Here is a 12586-nt window from a genome sequence, read left to right as displayed (position 1 = left end):
TCATAATGGAGGCGCAACTGCACCACATGGAGAGCAGAGAAAGATTTCAGTGTGAGATGATTTCAAGTGTCATTATGGCAAAGCCTTAAAAGGCAAAGAGGTCTGAGTCGTCAGATTATGATTCACATGTGAACAGACACACCAGGTGTTGTAAATATAAACATTCTGTTTCAGCTTTTCTTATACTGTCGTTGTCTATAGCACAGCTATAAGGTCTGCAGACCAATATTTGACATTCCACTTTCAAAATACACAAATGGTGCTTAAATAGATAAATACATTAAATAAATAGGTAAATAAATGAACAAATAAATAGACAATTATGTCAATAAATTAACTAAATAGAAATATTGTCACTAGAAAATCACACATGAACAGTACATATCCACATCTTTGTATTCTGAATTAGTCTGTTGTTTGCTACCAAACTGTCCCCTCGTTCATCTCTGAGGACAGTTGATTGCTGTATCCGTTGCCACTGAGAGAGTTCAGGGATGTGAAGGGTGGAGTGGAGTCACACATGTCAGTGGAGATACTGTGGATGGAGGTGGGTGCGCTGGGCTCTGGACTGGGGGAGTCCCCTGGGTGATGCGATATCATCTCGCTGAAGCATTGTGTCTCATTGGAGGGGTGATGTGCTCCGTGATGGTGGTCCATGCTCCCTAGAGGGGTTCCAGCTGGGCCAGAGGAGGGCATGAATCCTAGATCACCTGGAGTCTGGGCTTGGGAGGATGGTGGACCTTGAGGGAAGTAGTCATAGTTTGATCCTGGGCCATAGTATTCACCTTGATAGTCTGTAAGAAAAATGGTGGTCATCAAATGGTCATTCAATGTTATAATTCAAGATTTCCAATTATACCCATAATACAACATAGACAAAACACAATAACTGACCATTTGTCAACTGAAATGGGTTCAATCAGTGTTGATGCAATTACAGTGTTTTGACTTTGTAGAGCAGTATGGTGAAAAACGGAACAACAGTAGGATTGCTCAATATTTTTATGTATTTTATTATTTCTATTAATACAAAAATCAACCTTAATTATTTTTATTTTTTATTTTTTTTGTGCAACATATATAAGCTTGTATTTATTTATTTATTGTGATTTTTGTAAACATGGAAATTAAGATGAGGATGATCATATATACAGTATATATTACATTTTGATTGCATATAGGCTATACACGATCAGTCTTAAATTCTTAAATAAAATTGTTTGTTTTAAATTATGGTATCACAGCATGGACACAATAATGATACAAATTGTTATATACCATTTGGTTGTGATGCATTTTTTTCTGATTAATATTCATGAACATGAACTAACCTCCATAATAAGAGAAATGGCCGTCGGCCATGAGCTCTCCTGGTTCCATGCGATCGCCCAGCGCTCTCATTCTCCGCGGACTGCGGAAGAACATGTGTCTTCTGGTGCCCAGCGCGCTCAGCTGCTTCATGCGCCTCTCTTTAGAGCGCCGATTCTGAAACCACACCTGCACGACAGAAAATACACAAACGAGACGGGACATTAGTTTACAGATTAATAACCCCCCAAAAAATCATTTAGAACAACGTTGTCGTTTGACAGTAGGCTAAATCTAAGCGGGGAAAAAATCACACGTTTAACTCTAGTTTTAAGGCGGGCATTTAGATATGCACGTATAGCCTATCGCTATAATCCATCAAAAATAAGTCAAAATAAAAATGCGAAAAAAGGAGTAGGCTATTTGGTCACTTGTCAGGCACTTCTGTGCCACATAAATCTTTCCATGTTTAATAGTAGGCTAAAACCCCATTCGTTAGGTTTTACTGCCGAAAGACAATTATCTGGTCTTTTTGTAAGACGTCAGACAATTGCAGGCTATTTGCATCATGCCTATTTAGTGGATAGGCCTATAAACAACTTTAAAATGTATTGTCATTGCAGTCATTATAACTGAGGCTACTTGTTGTAGGCTAAGTTCTTCCAAATTTGTTCACCGTTTACGCCATTAGTAAATACTGGCATATTAAAGGAATATTTTCGGCTCTAAAATCTGATTGGACGAGCCGCGAACGAAGGCGTAAAATATCCAACTCTCACCTGTGTCCACTCCACACACACACACACACACACACACACACATAAGATGCATTATATGCGCGAGGATGCTGAAATCGTAACCGTAGGCTAGTGTAGCCTTCTTGAAGAGACAATGGTTTATTCTAGTTATTCAACCCGGTCTCTGTGTTAAGTTATTAGCCTACTTAAGCATATGGGTGTTTTATAATATTCTTCTGGCCGCGTGTTTAATAAAAACTATTGGTAACTCAAGGCCGAGTTAACTAAATTAACTGGTTTTATTCAGGCCTAGACCTAGCCTACATAGGTTACACATATAAAAGTCTATAAAATTGCTTAAATCCGCAATTAGGATTTGATCACGGGAGTGTTCTTATAGGCACCAATCGAAGCCTACTATTAGACCTACTTTTCCCTCTTTTTTTTCTCGCTACTTGCCTGAATTACTCTCATACTGAGGCCTGTCTCTTGTGCCAGCTGCTCTCGTATGTGTCTGGTAGGTTTGGGGGTGGCGGCGAAAGCAGCTTTTAGGGTCTCCAGCTGCTTGGCTTTGATAGTCGTCCGCGGCCCGCGACGTTTGCCACCCAGATTCTGCTCGTCGTTTTCATTGTTGCAGACCTCCTTGTCCGACATGTGTCCAGTCTCAGAGTCTTTATAGTCGTCCTGTGGATCTTGAGATTCTGGAGATAAGCTCGGGTCACTGCACGTAACTGTAAAAATCACAGCCGTTAAAAAAGCTGTCAAAATGCTTTGTGCCACACATTCGAAGACAACACGTAAACAGATGGAATAACAATAGAGTCTAGCATTATAAAAAATTACATAGCCTACAGAATCAGTAGAACGTGAGAAAAATAGCAATATTTATATCGTAGACTAAAAGGCTTCAATGGCCAAAATTACTCACTTGACAGAAGGTTTGTGTCTTTTCCGGTGCTGTTATTCATGTAATCCTCCTTGCACACAAATTTATGTTCATCTAGAATGTACAGTTCTTCGCCAGTGGAGAGCTGTTTATTGCACATGACGCAGGTGAAACAGTTCAGGTGAAAGACTTTGCTGCGCGCTTTCCGAACGAGATCACTGGGCGAGATTCCCTGCGCGCAGCCTCCACATTTAGTGCCATAACGTCTGCAGAGAATTCAAACAAGTCAAAATCACAAACAAACAGACACCTAAATGTCTTTTCACGAAAAGTAGGTTTACCAATAGTTATTTTTTAGTCCCTTTTTTATTTAATTCTTAATTAAACAGTAAGCATATTTTATGCATATACAGGTCTAAACATTAATTTACAGTAAAAAAATAAAAAAAAACAGCTGATAGCTGTGGTTGCCAGAACCTTGTCATTAAAATACTGTGACGGTTTTACAAGAATTAGCCAATGGTACAGACAATGGTAACTTAACTTTGCATGTCCTATATTCATGTATCAACCTATTTGAGTTATTAAAATCTTTATGCTGCATATACTGTAAAATTAACTGATAATAACACAGTGGTGCAACTGAAAACCTAATTCAAAATTTTACCTCTCCAACAACTGGTGTATAATAAAGAGCACGATAAGAGAAACGCAGCAAGGTAACACACAACACTTAAATATTGCAACAAACAATCCAATGCATAAAATAGATAACAAAAATAAGAAGATACTGTTTAAAATAACATCCAAATGTGATGGTTCGTGCAGGGAATTCTGGGAACGACCTTTAAACCATAATGATTTTATCAATGTGTTTCTGTATTGTTACGCTAGCCTAACGAATTATCTTTGTAATTTTTCTAATTCAAAGATTTTCTGTAAATTATCTAAAACATTTTACAATATTTGACATACAAATTGAGCAGTGTTCTTTATAATGTAATTATTTACTCATTTAAATGAAACAATTAACATGCACTTTTTTGTTTTACTTTTTTCTGTTAAAATTGCTAACATTTTATGATCATGCTTTTTTCACCCACAAAGATGCATGGACTACCGTCTACAGAATTATTATAGGCTATATTCTTTCAGAGCTGCTGATATGTTCAGCATTGCTTTGACAGAATGCATTAACAGAATATCCTCTTGCAAAGTTCGCAAGCGACAATATACATTCTTTTGTCTCTGGGCGTGCATGTAAATGCAGTTCACTGAAATGGTTATCAAATGCGTGCTGACTGGATGTCTGTGGCTTTCCTCTCGAGCTCATTCATTATTCAAATCCACTTATCGCATCTTTGCTCGAGCTTTTGCAAACAAACGCATGTGCTAAGAAAGATTGAGGCGAGGCAGGGCACACATCCGTCAGGTGCTGGTGCGAATCTCATCCCCTGCCTGTCTGACACTCATACCTTGTAAACAAAGAGAACTGTTTTAGTCTGTCACCTAACAAGTTGTCTAGAATTCGGGAGGTTGCAAATGTAAAATGTAATGCGCTCCAGTTGCATCGATTTTTTTGTGTGTAGTCTACATTTATTATTATAGTTATATTGTGTGTTATATTAGTTTACATAAATGTGTTTTTAACGAATTCGTTTTTATTATTATTATTTACATATATAAGGTGGAAGAAATTCTAGTTCAAGATTATTTTAATACAGAATTGTCCGTAGCCGTGTTGCAAAAGCTAAAAATGTCCTTTGATGCTTTCTTCGATTCAAATGCTCACCTGAAAAAGTCGTTTTTGCAGTAGAGTCGTCCTTCTCTTGAAAAGCATCTATCAGTTAAATTGCATTTACAGTCACAGCATTGCACGCATTTGGCATGCCAGGCTCTATCCAAGACGTTGAGCAGAAATCTGTCCAGAATAGGCCTCTCGCATCCAGCACAGTGGACCATATTTTGTGACTCCAGTCACCACGTTGCTATTCTTGGTGGGAGGCAAAAATCTGCTTGTCTTGTGCCAAAAGTTAGAGAACACTACGCGGTCCCAAGTAAACCAAAGTCATCAAAAAGGCAGGCATTGGATATAGCCTAATACAGCATCCCAAATTGTGCCTACATATAGCCTACAGCGCAGAAACAGACAAGTGTCAGCTCCTCTTCAGGCGATTAAACATACGTCGATGCTTTATCATTAAGATGAATATAAACAAACTTTAGTTGAAGTGTTAGTTCGATCTCATGGAATGGCTACTTGTCGTTTAGCCTATTTAAATCGATTCATGCGCGCGGAATCTCCAATGATCCCAACGCTTGAACAAAAAAAAACCCAATAAATGCGCTTAATTCGTTTCACAAAAAGTTAAAATCAACGATTTCAAAGCATATCACATACATCCCTGGTCATGTGTGTGTATTTTCCAGTTGCATCTCGCTCTGCTTCAGTCGCTGGCATGCGTTTGGATGCTGCCGAGAGACCTTATTCCCTGCGATGTGACGTCATGTTGGAACAGAACCAATCAGATTACAGTAATTTAGGTGAACGCACTTTCCCCTGCAATTTCTGCTGTCTACAGTCCATTTGGAAACAACACATTATATAGAGTATAGGCCTATTAGCAAAGCAAACTTGAATGTTGACTAATTAGAGTTCGAAATAGAGTGGAGGAGAAATAACTATTTTGACCTCGGAGAAATTTCAATACATTGTAATCTGCCTGTTTTTCGTTTCTGATAAATTAGTTCATTGATTTTAGAAATAATCATTCATAGTTCTACTTATGACACCGAAGGCCATTGGAAGCACAATTGAATAGTAAAGGTTATTTGCTAGATGTTTTTATTATTATTAGGCTAATGCAAAATAAAATAAAATAAAGGTTAAAAGGTTAATACATTTTACAGGTTCACTTACTGCTGTTATATTGTTAGGCAAAATTATTCTAACTTCATCAAATATATTTATTTGTCTAATAGGCTATAGAAGCTATTAAATATTTTTATATACAGCACTGTAATTTCGTTTAGTAGGCTAAATCCTATTAACACAGGGTCATTAATGAAATCGAGGCTGTTTGAAATATTTTAGTTAAGCGGGTGTGCATGTGAATTCAGCCATAGTGATCCAGAAATTATGCACAATTGGAAAAAAAGAAGAAGAAGAAGAAGAAAAAAAAACACACGACCTGGACAGCCATGTGGGAAAAGAGGGACACGGCAGTTTCCAGCTCAGATTAATGTTCCTCTACGATTGTTCTTCAGTACGGGTGAGAGGGCAAGGATCACTAATGATTATAATATAAAGTCTCCGGCTGCTGGGAGATATTATCAGCGCGCGAGGAGCTGCAGCGAGAGATACAGCAGACAGCGAACAAGCCTCATGTCTGTATGCTACAGATATCATTAGCGTGGGGTTTGATCCTCAACAATGCAGTGAGACAATGTATTCGTACGAATTTACTGTTTAATCAAATCATATGTGCGGGGTTTTGGCGGTAGCCAGTCTTACAGAAAAAAAGTTTAGAAAACATAATCATTCAAAACGTGACAGATTTAGGGTTAACCTCTAAATCTTTCCAAACACTACCATCCATAAAAATAAAGGTTCCAATGGGTTTGCGCGTTTCTATTCTTGGAAAACCAGCGGTGCTGTGTAAAGAACCCTATAGGGGGGCTTCATTTTTCTTCTGTTTATAGATGATATGCTATTAGAAAAATAGCATCAATTTAGTTTTTTTTTACTTGTAACATTGTAAACTGTTGGTGCTGAAAAGCATTTAAACATTGCGTATAGAGCAAGATATAAACAATAAAAGACAAAAACAATTATTTCCAAAAGGGGGGTTTCACAGCGATGCCATAGTAGAACCAGTTTTGGTTCCCCAAAGAACCTTTCAGTGAACAGTTCTTAAAATCAAATTTTTTTTTCTAAGTCTGAAGAACATTTTAACAATCTAAAAAACCTTTTTCCACTGTAAAGAACTTTTTGTGGGATCCATGGGTTCCATGGATGGTAAAGGTTCTCTGTGGAACAATTGATACCAAAAAAAGAACCTTTATTTTTAAGAGTGTAAAGTAAATATGGTTGGAAACTGAACAATTAATATCATTGGTCATTGATTGGACCAACATCAAGCACCATACATTTAATATAAGAACATCTCAAAAACAACCATTTAAAAACTATTAAAAACCATTTTGGGTTTCACTAAGGACCTTTTAGTAAACAGTTCTTAAAATAAAAATTTTTTGAAGAACATTTTAATAATCTAAAGACTGTTTTTCCGCTGTAAAGAGCCTTTTGTGAAATGGAAAGTTTCCATGGATGTTTCAGGTTCTTCATTGAACCATAAATGCCAATAAAGAAGGTGATGCCAAAATAATAATAATAATAATTATTATTATTTGATGAACCATGAGACTAGCACATAACTGTTACAAATCTTTATTATTATTCAATAAAATATTTTGAGAGTACTGCAGGAGATAAATGTCCTGTTACAGGAAAGTTTCACTTTTTGTTGTGCAAGCCAGAGACAAAGATGCACTGTAGACACATAACCACTGAAGTACAGATGTGACTTTATTCTCACCGGGAAAATGATATCTCACCAGTGTCTGATCTGCACTTTTATGCTGGAATAGATGTCAAGTAGATGAAACATATAGTCAATACACAAGAATTGTGGTCAGGCTGTGCATTCAGCTTGAAAGAATACAACTGATAGTAAAATTTAATGTCTTTTGAGCTTGAATGGTTGTAAAGATATGGTGAGTTATAGAGCCACCCTCAAAACAACCAAATAAATAAAAAACCATGAGTGCTTACACATCATGTTTATTCGCCACAATTTCAGCTTGGTTTGAATGATTTGCATGAGTCAGATTTCTTTACAATCTTGCATGACTGAGTCTTGTCTGCAGAGACTATCATGGTGAACCTGACCCGCTGTATTCAGTCTCTGTTGCTGTTAGATATGAAGCTGAGCTCCCACTGTTTGTTTTGGATTCCACTTCATCTCATTAGCACATGTTAATTACTGCTAATTGAGTTCAACAAGATGAGATGACAACCCAGAGGGACCACCCATTCACATAATTTGCCGAAAACATAATTGATTATGATTTGCCAAATGAAACCACTTAGCACAGTTTCAGCCTGAGTTTTCTGACTGTGCACATTTTTACTCTTTAATGTGATCTGTAGGGATGTAAATACATTTATAAAACATCAAACCATCAGTCCTTTGCTCATTTCAAACCCATAAACATCATGAATCCATGATGGAAGTTATGGAATCTTTGATAGACACTATTCTGTAAGCTGTATCTCTGTATAAAAAGTTGGATATATCTAATATTATTCCCATACAGTAAAGTATACTCACATAAGGCAATATGTACTAGCATAACTCTAATATTTGATTGCTTGTTTTGTCACAAAATGTAAACTATATTATCATCCAGCTATAATCTGCTACATGCAACCATATAAGGCATGAAGAGGTTATGAATATTATCATCATGATTTTCTGTATCCTTTACTGTAAATATTTGTCTTAGAAGTACATGCCTGATTTTATGCACCTGTTAGTAATGAATTAGCCAAACCTATTAATTAGAAAGGCATGTTCACATACTTGTTCATGTAGTGTAGTGGAGTTAGTGAGACTGCAGTCTGGGCTTATTGAGATGGAGCTTGAGTTGTGTTATTTATTCAGATTGTCCCTGTGTGGATCTACATTTATTTATTTTATATGATTTATTTTAATGTTTTATTTAACAGGGACAATGGACAGTCAAGGACTGCCCCAGAATTAGCTACAGAGATAAATTGCATCAGCTGTCCCTGCTGAGGTTGAAATGAAGCTGGGTGATGTTAATGCAAGGCCTCTCTGTCTCTGTATGTATGATATGAAATGGATGCTCATTGGTCAGTGTGCTAAAATACAGAAGCAGTTATGATGTGAAACGTCTCTTCACCAGCTACTGTGTGTATTGTTGTAGAACACCCACAACTATTAACCCAACACACTCTCGTGGAAATTAGTTACTATTTTACATTTAGGGTTAGGGGCTTCTGTTTTTTTCTTTAAAAAAAAAAAATTGTATTCACACAAATCAAGTTCAGTTAGTTCTTGGAGAATTGGTGTCCTTAATGTTCTTCAAAAAAGTAATAAGGCACTTGCAATGCAAGACATGCGTTACTGTAAAAACAATCTGAACTTAACTTTGTATTTATCAATAGCCTAGACTATGTCAATAAACATAGTCTTTTGTAATTTATTGAAAATTTCCAGATATGAACTAATGCTAATTGCAAAGTTATTTGTAAAAAAAAAAAAAAACACAACCCACTATTTCACCAAAATACTATCATAGTTTTTGTTAATATTTTAAAATAGAATTTTAATATTTTGGTTTTCACTTTAATTTTAGTTAAAGTTTTATTAATGTTTGTGTTTTTGTCATTTTATTATTAATTTGTATTATTAAAATAATACTTTGGACAAGGACACGGCATACATGCCTCATGCACACAGAAAAGGAAGCTTGACAAACTTTTTAACCAGCCATCTGTCAGGAGAGACTGTGTAGTTTCATCATGCATTCAAAATATATATATGCTCTTAGAATTAAGGTCTATGTTGAGCAGTCGATAAATGAACGAAAAATGACCCTCCACACCTCTTCTGTTTCACCTACCTTGGTTGACATGCTAGACGCAAAGGTATGAATGTAAACAATAGGGAAAGACTTCACTCTAATCCCTATTGACTGTCTCTCATTCAGCCTGCCAATTGATATCATGGATTTGTCTCACTCAATGAAATCACCGCATCAGGCAAACGATATTCAATCATGCCAGAAATGCTGGAAGAGCTCAAATCCAAAGGCATCAGTTCAAATATCTGATTTTGAAAGTGAAATTTAAAGTGAAAAATTGTATTTTTTTGAAAAACGAAAGCAGCTAGGATAATATATGCTATGATGACCAACATTGGGTGGTGCTGGCTGAACTTGTAAGGCATAAATCTGAATCTGAATTTACAGTCACAAAATTATTAGAAGAAAAGGAGAATTTGAGCATAGAAAGATGGTGAACTCTAATGCTGGCTGTACAGATGAAGAGAAACAGTCTTGGCAGCTCTCTTTTGCTGTGTGCCCAGAGGGGGTGAGACAGTGGTCTTCTGGCAGTGAGAGGACCCTGGGGACTCAGTGCCTAGAGCCTGCTGATGATGGAGATTGATGCAGGCAGAGCCGCAGACACCCCAGACGTTCAGCAAAATTAAAAGGCTATTTTGTCAAGTTGTAAAAGAACAGAATGGAGCAGAGGGTGATGGGCTTCCCCTCCTCCTTTCTTCTCTGTGTCTCTTTAGTGTCATCAAGCCCTCAGGGACAAGAACCGTTACACGCCTTTTACGCTCTCTCTCTCTCTCTCTCTCTCTCTCTCTCTCTCTCTCTCTCTCTCTCTCTCTCTCTCGGCCTTATTCTCTCTTGTAAACATATATACAAGAACATATAATTAAAGACACAGAAGAAAAAAATTATAATTTACATTTTCTGAAGGAAATGTGGATTTTTCAAAGAAAATGTGTCACTTCACCAAAACTCACTGCCCCAGTTCTAAGGTGTTGTGGGTAATTGCCAGGATGTTGCTATGCAGTTACGTAGGTGTTATGGATACTTGCTAGGTGATTACGTTTGCCAGGCATAAATGCTTTTAAAATGTAATAGCACAATTCTCCTCAAAATATCATATGATTTAGGGGAAACACGGGGGTCTGAGAGGGTATGCAAAAATTAGAAATGATTATTGTTATTATTTTACAAAATGTCTTTTATGGCTGTAAACATACATATTAAAAAATGCTTAAGGTAACGTTTTGTTGTTTACATCGACCAGATTTTAAAATGTTACTGTTTCATTTTGCTTTATAGACTGGTCAAAGAAAGAATAATAGTGATAAGTTTGTTGACACGTGTTAAAGCAAATCTGTATATAGTTTTTAGTACTTATATAGTACTATAGTACAATAATAGACAGATTTGAAGAAAATGACTATTCATTCATTCATTCATTCATTCATTCATTCATTCATTCATTCAAATACATGAAAATACATACTGACTTAATATTTTACACTGTAAAAAAAATTCTGTAAAATTTACGGTAAAAAACTTGCAGCTGTGGTTACCAGAATTCTACCGTAAAAAATACGGTAGCAACATTTTAGGTTTTGCGGTTTTAACTTAACTTTACAGTTAAATACCATAATTTCTTTAACTGATATAATCTTAATATACCAACCTATTAAAGTACTGAAATCTGTTTTGTTCCTTTGAAATACACTGATATCCACCACATGCAGGTGATGATGAGAAAGTCACATGATGAGTCAAAGCCCATCACAAGCAACTTTTAATCATTAGAATATACAGAAGGTGCACAGTGTGATTCACACAAGCACTAAACACCATCATGGTGAGACTCATTAAACTGAAATATGCTATAAACATTAATTTAACAACATTAGATGTAACATACAACCCTAATAAACATAACCGATAAGAAAAAACTAAGAAGAAACATAGTTATTTCAAAGAAAAAAACGTCAAATTCGAACAGAATTTGAAATGGAATGCAGGGAATTCTGGGAACGTCAGTTTATGGTTTTTCCCTGTAAATTTTACAGGAACTTTCCGTTAACCATGTAACAGGTTTTTACCGTAGCATTTTCACAGTTTTTTACCGTTAAAATCACAATCATTTTTTACAGTGTAGGAAGGGGGTCCTTGGCAAAACCCCTGATTTCATTCAGGTATCATTTATGTCCTTTTATGTCCATTTAATGCTAAGGTTTAGTGAGTTAAACAAACTTTTAAACATACAGCAAGTAAGGCAAGGCAAGGCAAGGCAAGTTTATTTATATAGCACATTTCATACACAGTGGTAATTCAAAGTGCTTTACATAAAAGAAAGTGAAATAGACATTAAAATCAATAAAAACATGGAAATAAGAATAATAAAAACAAGGAATTTTAGAATGATATAGAAAATGATTTAAAATAAATTTAAAGAAAATGATTATACATAAAATTCATTGCAGTCAGTTCGGACATATAGCACAGTGCTCATTCAAATGCACAGTTAAACAGATGAGTTTTGAGTCTTGATTTAAATGTGGCTAATGTTTTAGCACATCTGATCTCTTCTGGAAGCTGGTTCCAGCTGCGGGCCGCATAATAGCTAAACGCAGACTCCCCTTGTTTTGTGTGAACTCTTGGTATTTCTAACTGACTCGATCCTAATGATCTGAGTGGTCTGTTTGGTTTATATTCAGTGAGCATATCAGCAATATATTTAGGTCCTAATAGTAATAGTGATGTCCATTGTTAAACAATATTAAAATACAGACAGACTGCATATTAACTTAATTGTGTATTTTGACTGTATTTATAGAAATAAAAATTTGGTGCCTTGTTTTCATGTAAAGGTTTGTTAGTGAAACTCTACATCCTCTGGCCCCTCAGAACTGTTTTAAAGTCAATTTCTTTTACTTACTTGTTTGGACATAATTTGCAGATCATTTATCCTCAATTTGAATTTAATTGACCAGGTGACCTGAGGATGCACCCTGGCCCTGGA

At 36.0% G+C, this 12586-nt stretch overlaps 1 protein-coding gene and 1 long non-coding RNA gene across 2 annotated transcripts in view; both read right to left on the bottom strand.

Annotated features, from left to right (window-relative positions):
* Positions 1-12586, bottom strand: part of LOC306870868 — a 1223475-nt gene that overhangs the window by 45080 nt on the left and 1165809 nt on the right. The window lies entirely within an intron of this gene.
* On the bottom strand, positions 421-4893 carry LOC306871208 (LIM/homeobox protein Lhx1-like; the record flags this gene model as incomplete). Its single annotated transcript, XM_079418986.1, has 5 exons — positions 421-794; positions 1332-1497; positions 2505-2776; positions 2974-3197; positions 4724-4893. The coding sequence occupies 5 exons, from the start codon at positions 4891-4893 to the stop codon at positions 421-423; spliced, it is 1206 nt and encodes a 401-aa protein (XP_079275112.1).

This window comes from Barbus barbus, assembly GCF_936440315.1.
Source record: "Barbus barbus genome assembly, chromosome: 6".
In the NCBI taxonomy this organism is placed as follows: domain Eukaryota; kingdom Metazoa; phylum Chordata; class Actinopteri; order Cypriniformes; family Cyprinidae; genus Barbus; species Barbus barbus.
This window is presented reverse-complemented; position numbering and strand designations above follow the sequence as displayed.